We start from the raw sequence: 20,457 nt of genomic DNA on the forward strand, positions 1-20,457 counted from the left end.
AGACACCGAGTGATGGGTTGTCAAGAGTTTCAAAGGGATGACCACCTGGAAGGAGATGTCATTCATTGCAGAGACGACCTAATGAAAGGAGATCCAATTCCGAGGACCCGAAACATTTAGATACCACTTGCCTACATGGCACTTACCTTTGTTATTCAATTGAGCATTTTTTTTGTTTTGGATTTTATTAGTAAGTGGGGAAGCCAAAATTAGCAACCCAAGATATACTGTTTTTGTTGACCTTCCTTCACTCTGAGAAGGTGCCCCATGAGGACAAATGATTCTGTTGTCCACACTGCTAAGATCAGATATTCGATACCACTCCGGGATGACAGGGGGTGCTGTTACTATCAGTCTTGTCTCATCCTTTTGCTGCTCTGACAAGGTGCCCGATGAGGGCAGATAATTCTGTTCTCATCACTCCAAGATGTCCTGCCCTTGAGGTGTGAACCATATAAAGGCAGCTGTTCATGGAAGGAGGCAGTTCAGTCTTGACCCAAGCCTACTACAGGACAAAGCTCCTCAGACAGACCTTGAGCACAGAGCCATCAGAGGGTCTAGTTCCTTTAGATGTTCACCAGACTTTGTGCCACCAGCGCCTGTTTAGCCGTTTTTTTGTTGTTTTCGTTAATAGATGGGGTTGCCGGGTTGACACCCCAACTTCTCTTTGGACTCTGTCTGTCACAAATAACCCAACAACATCAATTAGACAGTAAATGTTTAGGTAACAAAAGGTAAAAATACTAATGTGACAAAGCTTTTATTCACTGTAACAGCATCGTTAATGGGAGAGCGATACACACTGTACAGAAATTACCAGACTCAGATGGGTAAATTCACATTGGTTTTAATTATTTTTAATTGTATTCATTTATTTATTTTTGTACAAATCTTACAAATATACATCCATTAATACAGTATTGCCATTCAGTTATCATGCCTTTTTTCATTTATCTCTGCTTTACTTCACTTGTGCAAGCTTTCCTCAAAATGAGCTGCAAAAGATAAAAGGACTGCTGCTGTGAAAGTGATAATACACAATAAAAAAGAGAAGTGGGTAAAACTATCAGATCTATAAAAAATATATACTGTATAGATTTGTGTAAGTGTGTGCATATGTCTGTGTATATATATATAGAGAGAGGGAGAACATGGTTTTTAAATTACATTTGGATGTTAGGGTTCCCTATCGCTTCTCTTTATTATATATCCTAAAATGTCAAAGTATCTCCTTAAAAAAAACAGAAAATCATGTACAGAAGTAGAAATAATATGTCTTGGAAGGAAAAATCAAAACATATCTTCAGCGGCTGATCTAAATTACATACCATATCATACAATTTAATTAGAAAATTCTATCATATACCCGCAAATCCTATTTTTTTTCATTCACAGCTATTATACAGATACTAAAATTGTGTCTCAGAAGCAGCCTCCTCTGATATTCAACTTCTTTGTTCTAAATACTATATGCCCTTTATAAAAGAACACACAGAACATTTTTGTACACTTTATACAGTTTTCTTTTTGTTTAAATGAAACATTGTATATCCCAGTTTTTGCTGCCATTGGAATATGAACATGGTGATTGTTTCTTTTTTATTTTGGAAGAGTAAAACCAATGGAGATGATTTCCAAAATACGCACCATCGAGGCTTAAGGACAACATTGCACATCTGATGACCTGAAATTTTCTATTAATAACAAAAATAAAAAATAACAGTTCAGGACTTGCAAATGTAAATATTAAGAGGCGACCACTCATTCCTTAAAATTCAGAGACGTGCTCTTTGTTAGTTCAGATTCAACTTGTATACATTTTGCTCTATGGAATAAACCTTGTAATATATTTTATGCGTGCATCAATTTCTACTCAAGTATAACTAATAGGGTAACTCATTAATGGAAGGTTGTGTACACTGCATTTCTAGTGTGTGTATTATGCACGCATGGGTAACAATTCAAATGAAAAGGCAATGAGATAAGAAAGAGCTCTTCTGTGATTTGACCTGCTTGGACACTAGGTGGCAGTGCTGCCTACAGAGTCGATGATCGTGAAGTCAGGGGAGCACACTGTCTTGAAAAATGTTTGCTTTGCTTTTCCTCAGTTATTTTACTAATACTGGAAATTTGACTTTACTTAATGCAAAGCTTTAAAATAGCTAGTTGTATAGCACAGAAACAAAATGAACTTGTCTAACTTAATCAAATGTGTCCAACAATGTCTTCACAAGAAGAGGAAACAGCTAAAAGTTATCCTTCCAGATAGTTACCAGGTTCTTCTTTGATGTTTCTTAGAGTTCAGCAGTATATGGACTCTAAAATATACTCATGTATTTGATCTCCAGTAGCAATTCCAATATTATCATTAATTTGTTGAGCATTTTCAACTTCAGTTGCAATGGGCAGGAGCATCTTACTATAATTTTGTAACTATTCAGATTAATCACTTGATTACTTTTAATCCGTTTTATTCACACTGGGCCAATCCAGACAAAATGCACTGCCGCTGTTTGTGACCCGAGGCTACATTAAGTCTAAACTGCAGACCCACAGATTGGACATTGTTGTAGATCTAATCTTCTTCAATCATAGAGGGCACATCAGGACTGGAATCCTGCAGGACCCAACTTGATACAACATAAAACATGTGGGCTTGGGACCTTTCATTCTCATGTGACCAAGAATGAGTGGTCAAATGGGACAAATGTGGGCTGACAAATTCAAAATATCGTTTTGAATATGAACACTACATTTAAAAACAATAGAACTGTAATGCTGTTATTTTGGTGTCTTTATCGATCACCAGAAACTCATAACATACTGAGAAAATGGTGGCAGGGGGGTTTGAGAAGGACCATCAAAACCAGTCAAGACCGGACGGGTGCATTTGGATATTCGGAGGAGGATTTCACTGGTTTTCGAATCAGATGTAAAGGAGATGAATGACCTGAGCTGTGACAATCCATCCATCATCTTGGCTTGCTTATCCAGGGCAGGATCGCAGGGCAGCTGGAGCCTATCCCAGCAATCATTGGGTGCATGGCAGGAGCAACAGGGCACCAGTTCATCGCAGGGTAAGAACAAACACGGGTCAATTCAGCAACTAACACAAATCAGGTACCTCTGGCTTGCAGTGACATGTTAGTTTGGTCAAATCAGTTTATGTTTCAGGGAGAAACAAGATGTTTTCCCTATTAGGATTAACCAAGAAGCAACAATGAAACCTGATTCATTCTGGTGTTTTTGTAATTGCTGAAGAATTGAGCAAGACGCCCAGCTACAAAATTCAATGTATCCAGAAATTGCCTCATCAAGCAAACAGTGCCCAGGCATGTGGTCAGATTTACTGCAAGAATGGCTGGGACTTGTCATGGTGTTTGCAGATTAGAAAACATTCAAGGGCCCAGCTCTACCTTAGACCCTGGCCTTTAGATTCCAACACCAAGCATCTGAATTTAAGCATTATGTATGCAATTCGAGTCATCGTGCTACAAAAAAGACATAACAGTACATGAAGCGGTGCAGAGGACACCAACCAGGTGCATCCCAGGACGTGTCTTACTCTGACTGACTCACACAGTTAAACTTGTTTAGTTTAGGACACTTTGTGGGGTTTTCAAAAATCTCAAAAAGATTGTTAAAGTAGATCCAGCAGAATTATTTCACCCTAACGGCCATACTTGAGGACATCAGTGGAAATTAAAAGAAGTGCATTTAAGACTGAAGTCAGAAAGCACTTCATTAGGCAATGAGTTCTGAGAATCTGGAACAAGCTACCCAGACATGTAGTTGAAGCAGAACCTTTAAGAAGTGTCTGGATGAGATATCGGGACAGCTTTGCTATTAACAAAACAAACAAACTTGGACTGAATGGTTTCATCTCGTTTGCCAAATTTCTTATGTGCTTCTGTTCCCTTTAAACCTTTCCAGATGTTTGACCCATGCCACAAGGTAACCATCCTGTACTCGTGTCAAAATACCTTGACTCACAAATGTGGATTGATCTAGAAGGAGCTTTGTGAAGAGGACACTTTCAAGCCCCACATCTCTATGGTGAGACTGCATCACCTACGTTAATAGAGGCCATACCCTGGTGAGGATTTGCAAAGGAATAGCTGGTCACTTTAAGCTTGGTGTACCTAATAAAGCGACCCCCAGTCTAGGGTTTGTTGTTTAACAGTATATTTCTGATTTTAAACATTATTCACTGCTATTTCATTCTAATTCTAAAATGTGGACTGAATGATGCTTCTTCCATTTTGGAGATGGTCACCTCTCCAACTGTGTTAAATGTATGGTGAAGAACACTTCCCTGTATTGTAATTTTGGCAAAAATCTTCTTATTTTTTTAAACAACCACTCAAAAACTGATTCAGGATCCAACATGCCAGGTTCCTCAGTCCCTCCAAAGAGTGAGTGGTCAACACGTGGACACCAGTGGGCTGTGTTTTCTGAATGTCTACGTGTTTTCGAGAAGAGACACGCTCCTTTATCTTGCAGTCTGCACTTTCCTACACAGGCAGGTGGAATTGCTCCTGTTCAGGTGGTTTCTTCATCCATGTGCCCAGACCGGCATCCTGCAGTGATCGGAAGAATTGCTGTTTGACAGTTTGGTATGTCTGAGCTGCCAGCTTTGCTTCACAGTACATCAGTGGTGTTTCTCCCCTGTTTGGCACTTGCATGCTCAGCTGCATAAAAAAAAAAAAGAGGAAAACAAAACGAATGAGCCGGCACAAACGGGAAACTTCAACAGCTGTGTAATCTTCCCATTTAAATTTCACAAGCAATTTAACATTCTCTTTGCTTTTGTGAAATTTCTTTGTTTTAGCAGAGGGGAGTAGAGCTCGATATTGACACAAGAAGAAAAAGCAGCAGACATAGGCCTCCTGGAGATCTCGGCTTCTGCACACAAGGGCAGGGCAAATGGAAGCTGTAAAGACCAGTCCAACCAATGCCTAACTTCGTAAAGCTTTTAATTTGATGGGAGTGCTGACATGCTCTATATATGATGAATACGTGCTATTACGACCATTGCTGCTTTATGTCACTCGTTTTGAAATTACTATAATTGTTTGCTATTAAGAAACTCATAACACAACAACATTTACTAACATTGCCTAACATCAAGACCCCTCTTCTTCCACAATGGAGGATTTAATTAAAAAAATGAATGTCAAAGACACAGCTCGGCACCATATGTTTAATTAAATTTGCTCCTTCATTCAGTGGATGAAGTATCCTCAGTCAGAACAGCACATTTGTTCCAACGATATGAGCATATTAACAGCTTTGAAATTTAAAGAGTAAATATGGAATGATTAAGGGACCATAATTTGTTAAATAAAACATCTGTTTACTAAGCACAGTCCTTCTACAGAATCAAGGAACAGCAAAGGTAATTAATCTCTGCCTAATTTCTTCATTGCCTTCCATTTCATCAAAACTTTCCTCCTTTTGCTAAATGTATTGACATGGCGGAATAAAGGGCATCCGTTTGGTCTCAAGTGGGTGTTTGGTCTCCACTTCACAGTCCAGCTAAATTTGAAGTTCTCAAGGGCTTTGTTATAATACTGCATTTATATATTTATTCACTTATTTTTTTGAGCTTCCATTAAAAAGGCAAATTTCACCTTGTGAAAAATAAAGTCCTAAAAGAATATTTTCAAATGTGTGTACCTTAACTTCCGTTTGTGCTTGCGTATCCTGGCTTTGGGACAATCGTTGTCATCTATGTTTTCAAAACGCTTTATAATTTTTAATATATCTGATATGTCTCACGGGATTGGTGGATAGTATGCATGCAAGTTGCCTCTGAGGTAGAAAAGGGCAGACAAGGAACGAAGCAGCTGGGAGATGCCAGCAAAGTGCTCACTATGTGCAGTGTCTGCGAATGCTGATCGATGAGCTGCTTTTTTTTACCAGCTTCTCTGATAGTATCGCCCCTTTGGGCAGTCGAGGACATGTTTTTGTGGTTAGTAGTCTAGTGCCGTGCCTTCAGCTGTTTTTTGGTTACAGAAAGTGTGCCACCACAGAAAAAAGGTTGGGAAACCTAATCGATCAAAAGAGGACCTCAAATAAACATAACAATATTAACAAAAATTACATATAAACAGAAAACACATAAAAATAATAATTCAAAAGTAACAATAACATGAAAAATTAACATAAGATGGGAAACAAACCCTGGAGGTAACATAACAGCATGCTTCTACATTTTTCTAATTCTTTGCTCATTTTGAGACAGAACCTTTTCAAATAAGACAGCTATATATTTTAGTATCGCGTATTTAAATTTTGTGATTCTATTCCTTGTGTCTTGTGGGTGGAACTCCTCTAAGAGGCGGGGCCAAAGTAACATCTCCACTTTACAATGAGGTTGAAGAGATGGTCCCAATAGTCTCATTGGAGTTTGGGGAGTAAAGACCTTTCTGTCAGTATTTAATGGGATTTTCTGGTTAACTGAAGTTTATTTACTACTAGCTATTACATTACAGTACGCTATCACAATGTGGATTTGGATTTTTTTGCTTTGGTTTGCCTTTCTAAGCACATCCTTTTGTCTTTATGTTGCCCTTTTCCATGTCTGTCCTCTTTTGTGTTTTTTGGGGATAAATTCTTCATCCATAAAGATTCTTCATTAGCCTTGTCCTTTACACAGGGTATACAGCTTCCTCTCCCTTGATGGCTGTTTTTGCATTTTTGTGACATTTAAAAATAATTTTTGCACTTTTAAAGTTAGTGCCCCATCTTGGGCAAGTGCAGGCCTGAAAGCCTGCCTCTTGAGTTTGGGGTCTGGCTTCCTACAGTGAGGTCTGTTTGTATGCAGGCCAGTGAAAGTATCGGTCAGGCCTTTGTGTGCATTTTGTTGCCTGCAACTCTTTCACCATGTTACGTGGCTACATGACAAAACACAGGGATTGGAGGACATACAGGAGTAAGTGTCCCTACTCAATTGCACTGTGGATATTTTATTAAAATTTTAAAACTAAAAAAATACTATGTTTCTGTTACAAAATGCAGACATTAGTGTCCATTTTCGCCTTTTGCCCAAACTACCCTAGGGTTTTAAACAAGTGAAAATGGATATGCTCAACAGAGCTTTATGCTTCTGAAATTGCAGCCGAAGTGTTGTGGTGTGGATATGTGAAAACAATGACTCTTGAAAACGCAGACTCTAATTGAACTCTAATTTGTTAATGCTTATTATGCAGTAGAATCCCTGATTAGATTCTGCTCATGATAACATCTCATTCCTTAAGTGGTCGCCCTTCATGGAAGAAAATCACATTCCAACATAGTGAACACAGAGGAGTTACTTCCTATGGCACTTGATATGCTGCTTACCTGTACAGTATGCAGCTAAATTGCATTTTGGATGCTACATACATGCCAAAAATTTACAGGCTGCAGTGTTGCAATAAATTCTATAGCTGGGGACATAACTATCCCTTCAAGTATTTTTTTTGTGGATGCGGGCATGCCTGGTGTACGCAAACATCTATGTTATATACGTTTCAGTCATTTTAGTGTGGAAGGAGTTACTTCCATAAACAATATGAAAAAGTCAGTGTGGATGAACATAATTTCCATTTAAAAATTCCATTTAAAAAAAAAACAAACATAGTAATGTGTACATAACCTTAAATAATCCAAGCTAGAAACAAACATCACAGTTGTGGGGGTAAGGTAAGAACCCAATCAAAACCTGAATGCATGAACTTTTATTATGGGACAAGTTAAATTACCAAGCAATCTAAGAAGAAAACAGAACTCACAGGGAGAGGACTTTAACATAAAACGTACATTAAGATTTTGTTAATCCAGATAAGTAAGGTTAGGACTGTGTTACTTGCCTTAAAGATAGATAGACTATGTCCGTATGAGAAAGTTATGGGGTTAGCTGTACTCTGAATAAACGTCACCTAGTAATATGAAACATCTTTTGCCTTACTTTGGTCATTCTCTTAGCAATGGCAGATCTGTGCTCCAAATAACAAAACTAACTTCAGAGCTCACGTGACAGAAGCAAACACAATAAAAAATCATCTGTTCATTTAGTGCCATAGTTTTTAATTGTATTTATTATAATTTTGTGAGGCTCAAAATTTTATAAATATGAACTCTTCTGTGACTTGACATTACATAGATAATAATTAGAGAGTGTCATTTGTGTTTTTTTATGATTCTTTTTTTGTCATTCGCGGAGTCAATGGAGGCTCTGATCGGGGCGCTTGAGAGACTGAGTGAGGAGTCAGAGTGTCTGGGCTTGTGAATGTCCAGGATAAAAACCAAGATCCAGGCCTTTAATGACCTCTTGGGCACAGCCATCAGCAGTGTGTCTGTTTGCAGAGAGAGTGTCTGGTGACTCTTCCTATGAAGTCAGTAGACGGATTAGGAGAGCATGGGGGGTCATGAGGTCACTGGAAAGGCACGTGTGGCGCTCCCGATATCAATGCAAAAGGACGCAGGTCAAAGTCTTTAGAGTCCTGGTGCTTCCTGTCTTGCTGTATGGTTGCGATACATGGATGCCATCCAGTGACCTGAGACAAAGGCTGGACTCCTTTGGTGCTGTGTCTCTCCGGAAAATCCTTGGGTACCGTTGGTTTGACTTTGTGTCAAATGAGCTGTTGCTCATGGAGTCCCGAATGAGGCACATTACCTGCATTGTGAGGGAGCGTCAGTTACGGCACTTTGGCCATGTGGTGCGATTCCCCTGGGGTGATCCAGCTCGTAAGATCCTCATTGTTGGGGACTCGAGTGGCTGGACCAGGCCAAGGGGTCACCCACGTTACACCTGGCAGAGGCCGATAGAGGGTCATTTCTGGAGGGTGGGACTGGACTGCAATGTCTGCCTGGGGGGTTGCCAACTGGGATCCCGAGCTGTTTTATCGTTTAGTGGGTGCGGCAACACACTGTACCAGTGCATGCTCTCCAACTTGACTTGACTTGTCATTTGTGTATTTCATAAGCTTATGAGGGGTCGATTTATATGGCAGCTTATCTGCTTGTCTATCCCTGAGAACAACGACCTGCACAAAATAAAGGTGCACCTAGCTCAAATCTACCTACATTACATTTTCTAATGCTGCTGACGTTGAAATCAGCCTAGGATTTGAACTTTATGCCAGTCAAGGTCAGTTTGAAAAGCTGACACTGGTGTTCAAACAAACACTATTTCAACTAAAAAAGTAAAGGACACATTTGCTTTGCCAGTACAGAAATAAACAGGGATTTCACGCAGAGACCCCAGCTCCTTCACATCTCCTATTTTGTGTTTTCTTGTTTTTGCAAAACTGAATTTCTAATGCATTGATTATTGTTGCTGCCTCATAGATACAGTGCACTAGATTTGAATCTCATATCCAATTGGCTGTCAGTTTGCTTATTTTTGTGGTATCTGTGTGGGTTTTCTGCTGCGTACTCTAAAAATTTTCCGACATCTCCAAAAATATGCACGTTATATTAACTGGTGATTCTGTTAGTGTGAGTGAGGATGAGTGGTGGAGGAAGCTTTGCTAGGAATTGATGCCCTGCCTGGGGCTGATTTCTGCCTTTGGATTGGATTTAGCAGTTTTGAGAAGTAATGTTATTTCTTATCTGGACTTCAATTCCATCATCCTCCACTAACAGGCAGAGAAGAAATGTGAATGGATGCTTAGACAAACAACTATTACTGAGAAAGTGAATATGTGTTACAGAGTGAAGTGTGTTTTCAACCTTACCTTCTGGTAAAGTTTAGCCCAGCGAGAGAAGAGACTGTGCTTGCAGAGGCGGGAAGGACCTCCCGAGTCTTTTTTTTTCCCTGTTGTGGTGCTGATAACTTCTAATTCATTGTCTCCGATGGTCCAGTTGAGGCTGAAGCAGCGAGACTTTCCAGGAGGGCGGCTTTCAGTGTTGCTGAGCCCTGGGAATACACATACAAATGGAAAAAACATAAATTATAAAAATTAACAAATCATATCATATGGGACTTAAAGGGGAACACAAGGGTACAATTTCAATTTGTATTCTTCATTGCCTCATCTTGGAATTCATTCCTGTGTTCTGCCTAATGCTGCTAGGACAGAATTGACCTTGAGCTGGATTGAGTGGATTAATAGATAGGTGGATGGATGGATGAATATCTAATTTTTGGCATGTGGTGGTTAGAATGTCTGCCTCACAACTCAAGGCACCAACTCTTCATTACCAGTCCAGTCATGGTCTTAAAGGAATTTATGAGTTCTTTGACAGTCTGGATTCCCCAAGATGTTTGTGAAAGGTTGTTTCACGGTTCTTAATCAATCATAAACATTTGACTGTGTGTGAATCCAGGAAAGTACAAGATAATGAGCACATGCACCATTAGATACTGGGTCAGGTCATAAGGCTACCCAGGACTACAACAACAACAACATTTATTTATACAGTAATCCCTCCTCCATCGCGGGGGTTGCGTTCCAGAGCCACCCGCGAAATAAGAAAATCCGCGAAGTAGAACCCATATGTTTATATGGTTATTTTTATATTGTCATGCTTGGGTCACAGATTTGCGCAGAAACACAGGAGGTTGTAGAGAGACAGGAACGTTATTCAAACACTGCAAACAAACATTTGTCTCTTTTTCAAAAGTTTAAACTGTGCTCCATGACAAGACAGAGATGACAGTTCCGTCTCACAATTAAAAGAATGTAAACATATTTTCCTCTTCAAAGGAAACAGAGAGGAAAGCAAACAAATCAATAGGGCTGTTTGCTTTTAAGTATGCGAAGCACCACGGCACAAAGCTGTTGAAGGCGGCAGCTCACACCCCCTCCGTCAGGAGCAGAGAAATAGAGAGAGAGAGCCAGAGAAAAACAAAGTCAAAAATCAATACGTGCCCTTTGAGCTTTTAAGTATGCGAAGCACCGTGCAGCATGTCCTTCAGGAAGCAGCTGCACACAGAAGGTAGAAACGTCCCTATCGTCTAGGTGTGCGAACAGCCCCCCTGCTCACACCCCCCTACGTCAGCGCAAGAGAGAGAGAGAGAGAGAGAGAAAAGTAAGCAATCTAGCTTCTCAGCCATCTGCCAATAGCGTCCCTTGTATGAAATCAACTGGGCAAACCAACTGAGGAAGCATGTACCAGAAATTAAAAGACCCATTGTCCGCAGAAACCCGCGAAGCAGCGAAAAATCCGCGATATATATTTAAATATGCTTACATATAAAATCCGCGATGGAGTGAAGCCGCGAAAGGCGAAGCGCGATATAGCGAGGGATCACTGTATAGCATATTTTCATACAAATGATGTAGTTCAAAGTGTTTTACAAGATGAAGAAAGAAAACAGAAAAAATATAAAAATTAGGCAATACTAATTAACAAAGAATAAAGTAAGGTCTGGAGGGATGGAGAAAAAAAAAACAAAATCTGCAGGGGTTCCGAGGCCATGAGACCGCCCAGCCCCCTCTAGGCATTCAACCTAATATAAATGATCTCAATCAGTCCTCATGGTTTTCAGGCTTTACATGGAAGAATTAGACAATGACGGTCATGTGGACATCTAGCCTTCGATCCATCAATGATCAGGTGGTAGTGGCACAGATCGCCACCACAGAAAACCGGAAAAAGAACAGCAGAGAATATAGGTGTTTGTGCATATTGCGGAGATATGCTAAAAATGATAATTAAATGCATATACAGAATATCAGGGTTACACTAAAATGAAGCTATGAGAAAGCCATGTTAAAATAATGGGTTTTTAGCAGTTTTTTAAAGTGCTTCACCGTATTAGCCTGGCGAATTTCTATCGGTAAGCTATTCCATATTTTAGGTGCATAACAGCAGAAGGCCACCTCACCACTTCTTTTAAGTTTAGCTCTTGGAATTATAAGCAGGCACTCATTTGAAGATCTAAGGTTATGATTTGGAGTGCATGGTGAAAGGCATTCTGAGATATAGAATGGACTGAGATTATTTAAGGCTTCATAAACCATAAGCAGTATTTCAAAGTCAATTCTAAATGGCACAGGTAACCAATGTAGTGACATCAAAACTGGAGAGATGTAGTCAGATTTTCTTTTCCTAGTTAAGATTCTGGCAGCTGCATTCTGCACTCGTTGCAATCGATTGATGTCTTTTTCTGGTGGTCCTGAGAGGAGTGCGTTACAGTAATCTAGCCGACTGAAAACAAAAGCGTGAACTAATTTTTCAGCATCTTACAAAGTTAAAGGGGTCTAATTTTTGCTATATTTCTTAAGTGAAAACATGCTGTCCTAGTATTTAAAAAATTTAGGTCAGAGTCAATAATTACCCCTAAATTCTTTACCTCAGTCTTAACGTTCAAGCCTAATGGATCAAGTTTATTTCTAACACCCTCAATAATCCTCACCCAGGACTACATGAGTCTTTCTTGAATATATGACCTGAAACTGTCATTGCACAAGGCCATTCATGCGTTACTTGGTCGGAGGGAACCTTTGCTAAAGTGAGGTCCACGGCTGTTTGGTGGTTTTAATAAATAATCGCTACATTCACATCTTCGTGTGGGTAGCAAGGCAAGCGGTTCCCGTGCATGATGCGAGCCTGTACTTAGTGCACGAGTGTAGAATCGTCCGCGACCCTAATTGATGCTGGGATCTGCTGATTGCCCAGCTATGCCATGTCCCCATTTTAGTGCAAGAGAGAAGAATCAAGAAAAAGAAAAGATGGATGTTAATTAGAGAGAGAGAAGAAGGTAGGAGGTGGAAGGAGCCAGTGCGAGCGAGCTGAAGGGAGCAGGCCCGAGGGAGAGAAGGCAGGCAGCTGAGAAGGACAGCCCCTTGAGTGGCACGAGAGGCTGATGCTTGGGGGGGGCTGGAAGAGTGATCGCTCTGGCTGAGCAACTTGGGGAGCCAGAGTGATGTGCATTGAAAGGAGCGACTCACCAAAAAGACCAGGAATGGCAGCGGGGATCAAGGAGGCTTGGGAGGAGAGCTCCAACATGAGCTCCATGGCCATTGGAGTCCCAAGCCTAGATCTTAGGCCGTAGCCGTGGGACGGCAGGGATTGGGATCTCTGGAAGTTCAGCTGTGCCTGTCAGTAGGGCAACTCCTCTGTTGCAAGGCCCATATGGGATAAGCAGAGGAGTTGCCAGTGAGGAAGAAGGTACCGGGTTTTTAGTAACAACAGTTTCCTGCCACTTGATTGGCTCAAAGAGACAATGTATCACAGCTTACAAAAATGCTAGGCTCAAAATACAACACAGTTTATTTTTGTATAGCACAAATTAACACAAGAAGTGCCGCAATGGGCTTTAACAGGCCCCGCCTTTTGACAGACCCCCAGCCTTGACTCTCTAAGAAGACAAAGAAAAACTCTCAAAAAACCCCTTGTAGGTAAAAAAAATGGAAGAAACCTTGGGAAAGGCAGTTCAAAGAGAGACCCCTTTCCAGGTAGGTTGAGTATGTAGTGGGTGTCAAAGAGAAGGGGGTCAATACAATATAATACACCGAACAGAACACAAGTAATCCTCAATACAATATAATAGTGCAATATAAATATTACAAGTACAGATCAGAATTCAACTCTAGATGATATCACATAATATGATTTGGATTTGTTCAGAAATGTAGCTGGCATCATGCACGTACAATTAGGAGACATCTATAGGGCCCTAGTGACTGCAATTATACTGCCACTCCAGGGGTTGGCGCTGCATCCTAATGCCTCTCTGTCTTTGTCCTCCTGCAGACCAAATGATTGATGTCTTAAGACACCTCTGATGTCACTTCTGGTTTCTGTCAACCTGGACCTGCCTCTTCCTGTCAGAAAGGACCAAAACCGGAAACTCCACCATCTTGGAACAGTTCTGTCTTAAACTCATGTCCGTAGAGATGACTCCACAATATTGAACGTGTTTTTTGAATCTCGCTGCCTCCAAATATATGCAGTGGCTGTCTTGGCACCCCAGCTTTTTATCAGTGACTTCTCTTTCTGTTTCTGTCTGTCCATTTACAGTAGCTTGACTCAAAATCCTTCTAGTTAGTCTAGTATAGTGTGGAATGTAATGGACTTTAAAGCAGATGACTACTTATTCAATCCTCAACTCTGACTCACCGTGTAACACCGAGCAGGATGCTTAAACTATCTGTGCTCCAACTGATTAAAAAAATGTATACAGAAACTATTGGAGTTAGTGAAGGGCTGTGTCAGCGAATAACTGCACAGGAAAAAATAGGAAAATACATAGGAAAGCAGGTAAGAAACACAAACGCTATATAGCGTTCATCAGGAGTGTTGACGTTCCTGATAAATGTTTTACAGCGGTGTCATGAAACAAGGTAGCTGGTACGGATTGTTTTTAATTCCTAATTCCTTTTATTTATTTTAATGGTTGCTGCACAACCTGTGTTGCTCAGGTGGGTGTAGGGGCACAGACAAGTCACAGGCGTTAACTAATGATTGTCGGCCAATAGCAGTGTGGCAATCAGGAGGCACCAGCTGAATGTTATTTTAGAATAAAAGGGAGTGGGGTTAGGAAATAAAGAAGAACAAAAACAGAAAGAATGGAAAGACAGAACTGGGAAAGAAAGCGATCGCTGCCTGTGGGAAAGGTAAACGGAGGAGGACAAGCGGAACTGCATCCTGACTGCTGATTATTTATGGAGAGCAGGGCTGGAGGAGCTCCAACAGGTGACAGTGCTCTTAGCGGCTAATGAGCTGAGATGCAAACTGTTGTGAGGAAGAGACCTGAAGAAGAGATGGAATCTTAGATGGAGGGCAATGCACCCTGGGAATGGCGGTGACTGACGGAGGGAGCAGCTCCGGATTTATGGGTACTGCCTAGGGTGGCGTATCGAGGGGAATGTGGTGGTCTCTGTCCATGGAATGCCTATGGTTCTGACGAGGACTGAGAAAATGTTAAGATCTTCCCTTTACTTATAGATTTTATCCTATTTATTGGTTTACGTGCTGGAATTTAAACACCTGATTTTGATTTAATGGATTGTTTATTAAAATATTTATCATTTTGGGACAGTGTTTGCACCTTCTTAATGCACTTTATATTCTCCATGTTATAAATAAACTGTTATTTTTTCGACATGCAAGTCTCTTGCTCATTTGTTCCCTCGCACTGATCCATCTTCGGTTGTCACTAACAATGCCTTGGGAAATGGGAAGTGCCGAGACTGCGGGCACACAGGACATCACAAGCAGAACTGTTTCGACTTTCACCTTCTTTCGCTTTCAGAATGGAAATAACCTTTCATTTTTTTCTATGGAACTCTTGCATCATATCCACATCTTGTAAATTTCCTTGTACAAAAGTGCAAGCCAAATATATTCTAATATTTCCCAAATCTGCTTATTCAGTTCTTAAGATGTTGTGACCCCAAGTATTGCAGTCTGACAAGACAGAAATTTGGAAGAATGGTAACCAAAAAGCGGAATGTCAAATCCTGTCCTAGAATGTCCAGTTCTGAAAAAGCTTTGAAGACAATATCATGGTGGATAATTACATGGTAGCTGGTTCACTCTAAGCAGATATGATGGCATTACCCTGGTGCGCCAGTTAGCACATGACTGGAACAGTGGACGGTGGAGCTGACATCCACAATACTGAATGTTCTGACAGGATGTGTGTACAGTTGAAGAATCTAACAAACGCCTTCCATCCCACTGAAGATAAATGCACACAATCAATCCTCATATTTTGTCTTTCCCATCGATTTATATCACAAAGTGCCTTGCTGAAATGGGTTACTAAGGATGTTATTACTTGCTCGTTTTAGAAGGCTTGTCATCATTAAAGAAAGCTTTCAAGCTTCAGCCTTCTTATGCCTCAAAACCTGTGGGTATCCTATCGATCTATTTTTCTGGGGGAGAACTAATATGAATGTGTAAGTACAGACGAAAAGCCTGCTGGGATTAGTGAAACATAATCTGCACAAATTTAAACAAGAACAATGTGCACTATGTATTTCCAAAGTGTTGTGTAAAGAATGTGTCTGCAATTTAGAGTCCCCAGGCTTGCTAATTGAAAAGCAGCCCTGTATTAGACGCATTAACATGCCTATCAGAAGCAATTCATTAGACAAGTTGTATTTGTGGTTTGAATTTGAATGCCTAAGTGCGGCTGGAAATAATTCTTCTAATCAAGTCAATTCTGGGGAAGTGTGTGTGTGTGTGGGGGGTGCTGCAGGCATGAGGGAGGGGGTGGGCTTGTGTAAGGAATCCCCATCTCATCTTTCAGAAATGGTCTATTAATATTTTTCATTAGAGTGTGAATTTCTTCAGGGTCAGGGACATTCCTCTGCACTGCCTGCTAGTTACACGGTGCGCCTGCTGCTGATTAAAGGGCAGTCGCTCTCAAATGAGTTCCCTTTGCAAAAAATGATATGCAGATCTCCCTTTCCCCATCACATTGATTATGTTTCTTTTTTTGATAATTTAATGGGCAGCAGTTTTCCTATTAAATAGCTTGCCAGCATAAACAACATAGCACAGTCTATAGTGTAATAATATGACTCTGCGTCATACAGTGAATTCAGAAAGCATTCAGACTCCTTCACTTTCTGTACACTCAATTGTGCTGTAGATTTAATATTAAATGGATAAATTTGATGTTTTTGCCCATCACTCTACACTCTATAAAGCTATAATGACAAGGTGAAAACATGTTTGCAGAAAGGTTTGCAAATTTATTAAAAATCAATAACCCATAATCCATCCATTTTCCAACTCGCTGAATCCGAACACAGGGTCACGGGGGTCTGCTGGAGCCAATCCCAGCCAACACAGGGCACAAGGCAGGGAACCAATCCTGGGCAGGGTGCCAACCCACCGCAGGACACACACAAACACACCCACACACCAAGCACACACTAGGGCCAATTTAGAATCACCAATCCACCTAACCTGCATGTCTTTGGACTGTGGGAGGAAACCGGAGCGCCCGGAGGAAACCCACGCAGACACCATGCAAACTCCACGCAGGGTGGACCCGGGAAGCGAACCCAGGTCTCCTAACTGTGAGGCAGCAGCGCTACCACTGCGCCACCGTGCCGCCCTAACCCATAATCCAACCCGCTATATCCTAACTACAGGGTCACGGGGGTCTGCTGGAGCCAATCCCAGCCAACACAGGGTGCAAAGCAGGAAACAAACCCTGGGCAGGGCGCCAGCCCACTGCAGGGCACACACACACACACCAAGCACAATTTAGAATCGCCAATCCACCTAACCTGCATGTCTTTGGACTGTGGGAGGAAACCAGAGTACCTGGAGGAAACCCACGCAGACACGGGGAGAACATGCAAACTCCACGCAGGGAGGACCTGGGAAGTGAACCCGGGACTCCTAACTGTGAGGCAGCAGCGCTACCCACTGCGCCACCGTGCCGCCCCCATAACCCATAATGACAAAGTGGAAACTGAAATCTCTCATTTATGTAAGTATTCAGACCCTTTGTTGTGGCACTCCAAATTGTGGTCAAGTGAATTCTGTTTGCTTTAATTCTCCTTGAGATGTGTCTTGAAGTTGATTGGAGTCCACTTGTGACAAGCTGAATTGACTGGACAATTCACAGAAGACAAACCGGTGTATACAGTATATAAGTCCCACAATTCACACTGCACGTCAGGACTAAAAACAAAAACCAAGTCATAAAGTCCAAAGAACTCTCTGTAGACCTTCACAATAAAACTGTGGAGAGGATTAAATCAGAGAGAGGAGATAAAACCATTTCTAGAGCTTTGAGTGTTCCCAGGAGCACAGTGACCTGTAATTTGGTACTTCGTAGAAGCCCCTTTGGCAGAAATTTGATTCGACTTGGGTGAAACTCTACAAATTTTGCACACCTGGATTTGGGCAGTTCATCCCATTATTCCTGGCTGATCCTCTCAGGTTCCATTAGACTGAATGGGATGTGTCTGTAAATAATAGTGCTTACAGACTTGCTACTATATTTAATATAAAAAAATTAAATTTCACTGGAGGCCATCATGGAGATTCAATGAATTCAGACTGTATTCTTTCTGTATACTTTATTGTGTTGTAGATTTAATTTTAAATGGATAAATTTGACATTTTTGCCCATCAGTCTATACTCAATAACCCATAATGACAAACACGTTTTCAGAAAGGTTTGAAAATTTATTAAAAATCAAAACTGAAATCTCTCATTTATGCAAGTATTCAGACCCTTTGTTGTGGTACTCCAAATTGTGGTCAAGTGAATCCTGGTTGCTTTAATTCTCCTTGAGATGTGTCTTGATGTCGATTGGAGTCCACTTGTGACAAGCTGAATTGACTGAACAATTTACAGAAGACAAACCGGTATATATATAAATCCCACAATTCACACTGTGGATCAGGACTAAAAACAAAAACCAAGTCATAAAGTCCAAGGAACACTCTGTAGACTTTCTTAATAAAACTGTGGAGAGGCATAAATCAGAGAAAGGAGATAAAACCATTTCTGGAGCTTTGAGTATTCCCAGGAGCACAGTGCCTCAATAATTGTGAAACTGAAAAAGTTTGGAACAACCTTGACTGCTGCCATTGGGGCTACTACAAAATACCGAATGGTCCAAATTCTTATAAGAATGACAGACGTTAATGGTAGAGTGGTTTGACAAAGGCCACTCTTGAGTAAAAGGAAAGTGACAGCCCACTTGGTGTTTTTCAAATAGCATTTAAAGGACTCTGGGAGCATGAGATCAGGTCAGGTTGGGGAGCATACACTGGTACAGCATGTTGCCGCACCCACCACATGATGAACCAGCTTGGGATCCTGGTTGGCAACACCCCAGGCAGACATGTGATCCAGTCCCACCCTCTAGCTGCCACAGCCAGATGTTACGTGGGGGTCCCCTTGGCCTAGTCCAGTCACTCGGGTCAACAATGAGAATCCTGTGAGCAGGATCACCCTTGCGGAATTGTGCCACATGGCCGTAGTGCCATAACTGACGCTCCCTCACAATGCAGGTAATGTGCCTCATTTGGGACTCCATGAACAACCGCTCATTCGACACAAAGTCAAACCAGCGGTACCCAAGGATTCTCTGAAGAGACACAGTACCAAAGGAGTCCAGTCTTTGTCTCAGGTCAACCACAAGACAGGAATCACCAGGACTCTAAAAACTTGGACTTTCATCCCTTTTGCATAGATATCGGAAGCGCTACACAATCCTTTCCTGTGACCCCATGACCCCCCATGCTCTCCTAATCCATCTACTGATTTCAAAAGAAGAGTCACCAGAGACATGAATGTCACTGCCAAGGTAAGTAAAACTCTCGACAAGGCCGACACTCTCTCTGCTGGCAGACACAATGCTGATGGCTGTGCCCAAGAGGTCATTAAAGGCCTGGCTCTTGGTTTTTATCCAGAACACTCGCAAGCCCAGAAACTCAGACTCCTCGCTCACAGCCTCCATTGAGATTTTTCGGTCTGATGAGGTAAAACCCTAACCCTAACCCCTAACCCCGATGAAACAAAATTTGTTCTTGTTGTGCAAAACTCCAAGCACCATATCTGTCTGACCAGGCACTGTTCATCACCTCCCTAACACTATCCCAATGTGAAGTATAGATAGATAGATAGATAGATAGATAGATAGATAGATAGATAGATAGATAGATAGATAGATAGATAGATAGATAGATAGATAGATAGATAGATAGATAGATAGATAGATAGATAGATAGATAGATAACTTTATTAATCCCAATGGGAAATTCACATTCTTCAGCAGCAGCATACTGATACAATAAATAATATTAAAGAATGATAATAATGCAGGTGAAAGTATAGTGGTGGCAGCATCATGATATGGGGACTTCTCAACAGCAGGGACAGAAGAATGATCAAGAGCTTAGGGAAAGATAAATGCAGCCAAATGCGGAGAGGTCCTTGAAGAAAACCAGCTCCAGATTTCACGCAACCTCAGACGTGAGCAACTTGTCGGTTCAGCATGACAATGACCCAAAGCATACAGCCAAGACTAGACTGCAGTGACTTCCAGACAAGTCTCAGACTGTCCTTGAGTGGCCCACCCAAACCCAGACTAAAAGCCCATAGAAGATCAATGAAGAGACCTGAAGATGGCAATTTACAGACACATCTCAACCAATCTAATGGAACTTGAGCAGATCTGCCAGGAATAATGGGATGAACCATCCAAATCCAGGTCTGCAAAGCTTGTAGAGTCTTGCCCCAAGAAGAATCAAAGCTGTAATTACTGCCAAAGGAGCTTCTACAAAGTACCAAATTAAAGGTCTAAATACTCCTATGAATGAGATATTTCAGTTTTTATTTTAAACAAATTGGCAAACATGTTTTCACCTGTCATTAAAGGTTATTGAGTGTAGATTGACGGGCAACAATTGTATATTTATCCATTTAAAATTAAATACAAAAACAATTTTGTAAACATGATAATTTTAGAATTATACCTTGTATTTATTTCTTCATGTGAAAAGGCCAGAGTGGTGGCTTTGTGGCTAAAGGATCTG

At 41.1% G+C, this 20,457-nt stretch overlaps 1 protein-coding gene across 1 annotated transcript in view; it reads right to left on the reverse strand.

Annotated features, from left to right (window-relative positions):
• Positions 1–3,989: 3,989 nt before the first annotated feature.
• adarb2 (adenosine deaminase RNA specific B2 (inactive)) overlaps positions 3,990–20,457 on the reverse strand; it is an 833,327-nt gene continuing 816,859 nt past the window's right edge. Inside the window, exons 9-10 of the mRNA XM_051929335.1 lie at positions 9,726–9,907; positions 3,990–4,691 (exon numbers count right to left, since the gene is read on the reverse strand). Of these exons, the coding sequence (XP_051785295.1) occupies positions 4,515–4,691; positions 9,726–9,907 (359 nt within the window). The 3' untranslated portion in view covers positions 3,990–4,514. The remainder of the gene's footprint in view (positions 4,692–9,725; positions 9,908–20,457) is intronic.

The sequence above is a fragment of the Erpetoichthys calabaricus genome, chromosome 6, assembly GCF_900747795.2.
Source record: "Erpetoichthys calabaricus chromosome 6, fErpCal1.3, whole genome shotgun sequence".
In the NCBI taxonomy this organism is placed as follows: Eukaryota; Metazoa; Chordata; class Cladistia; order Polypteriformes; family Polypteridae; genus Erpetoichthys; species Erpetoichthys calabaricus.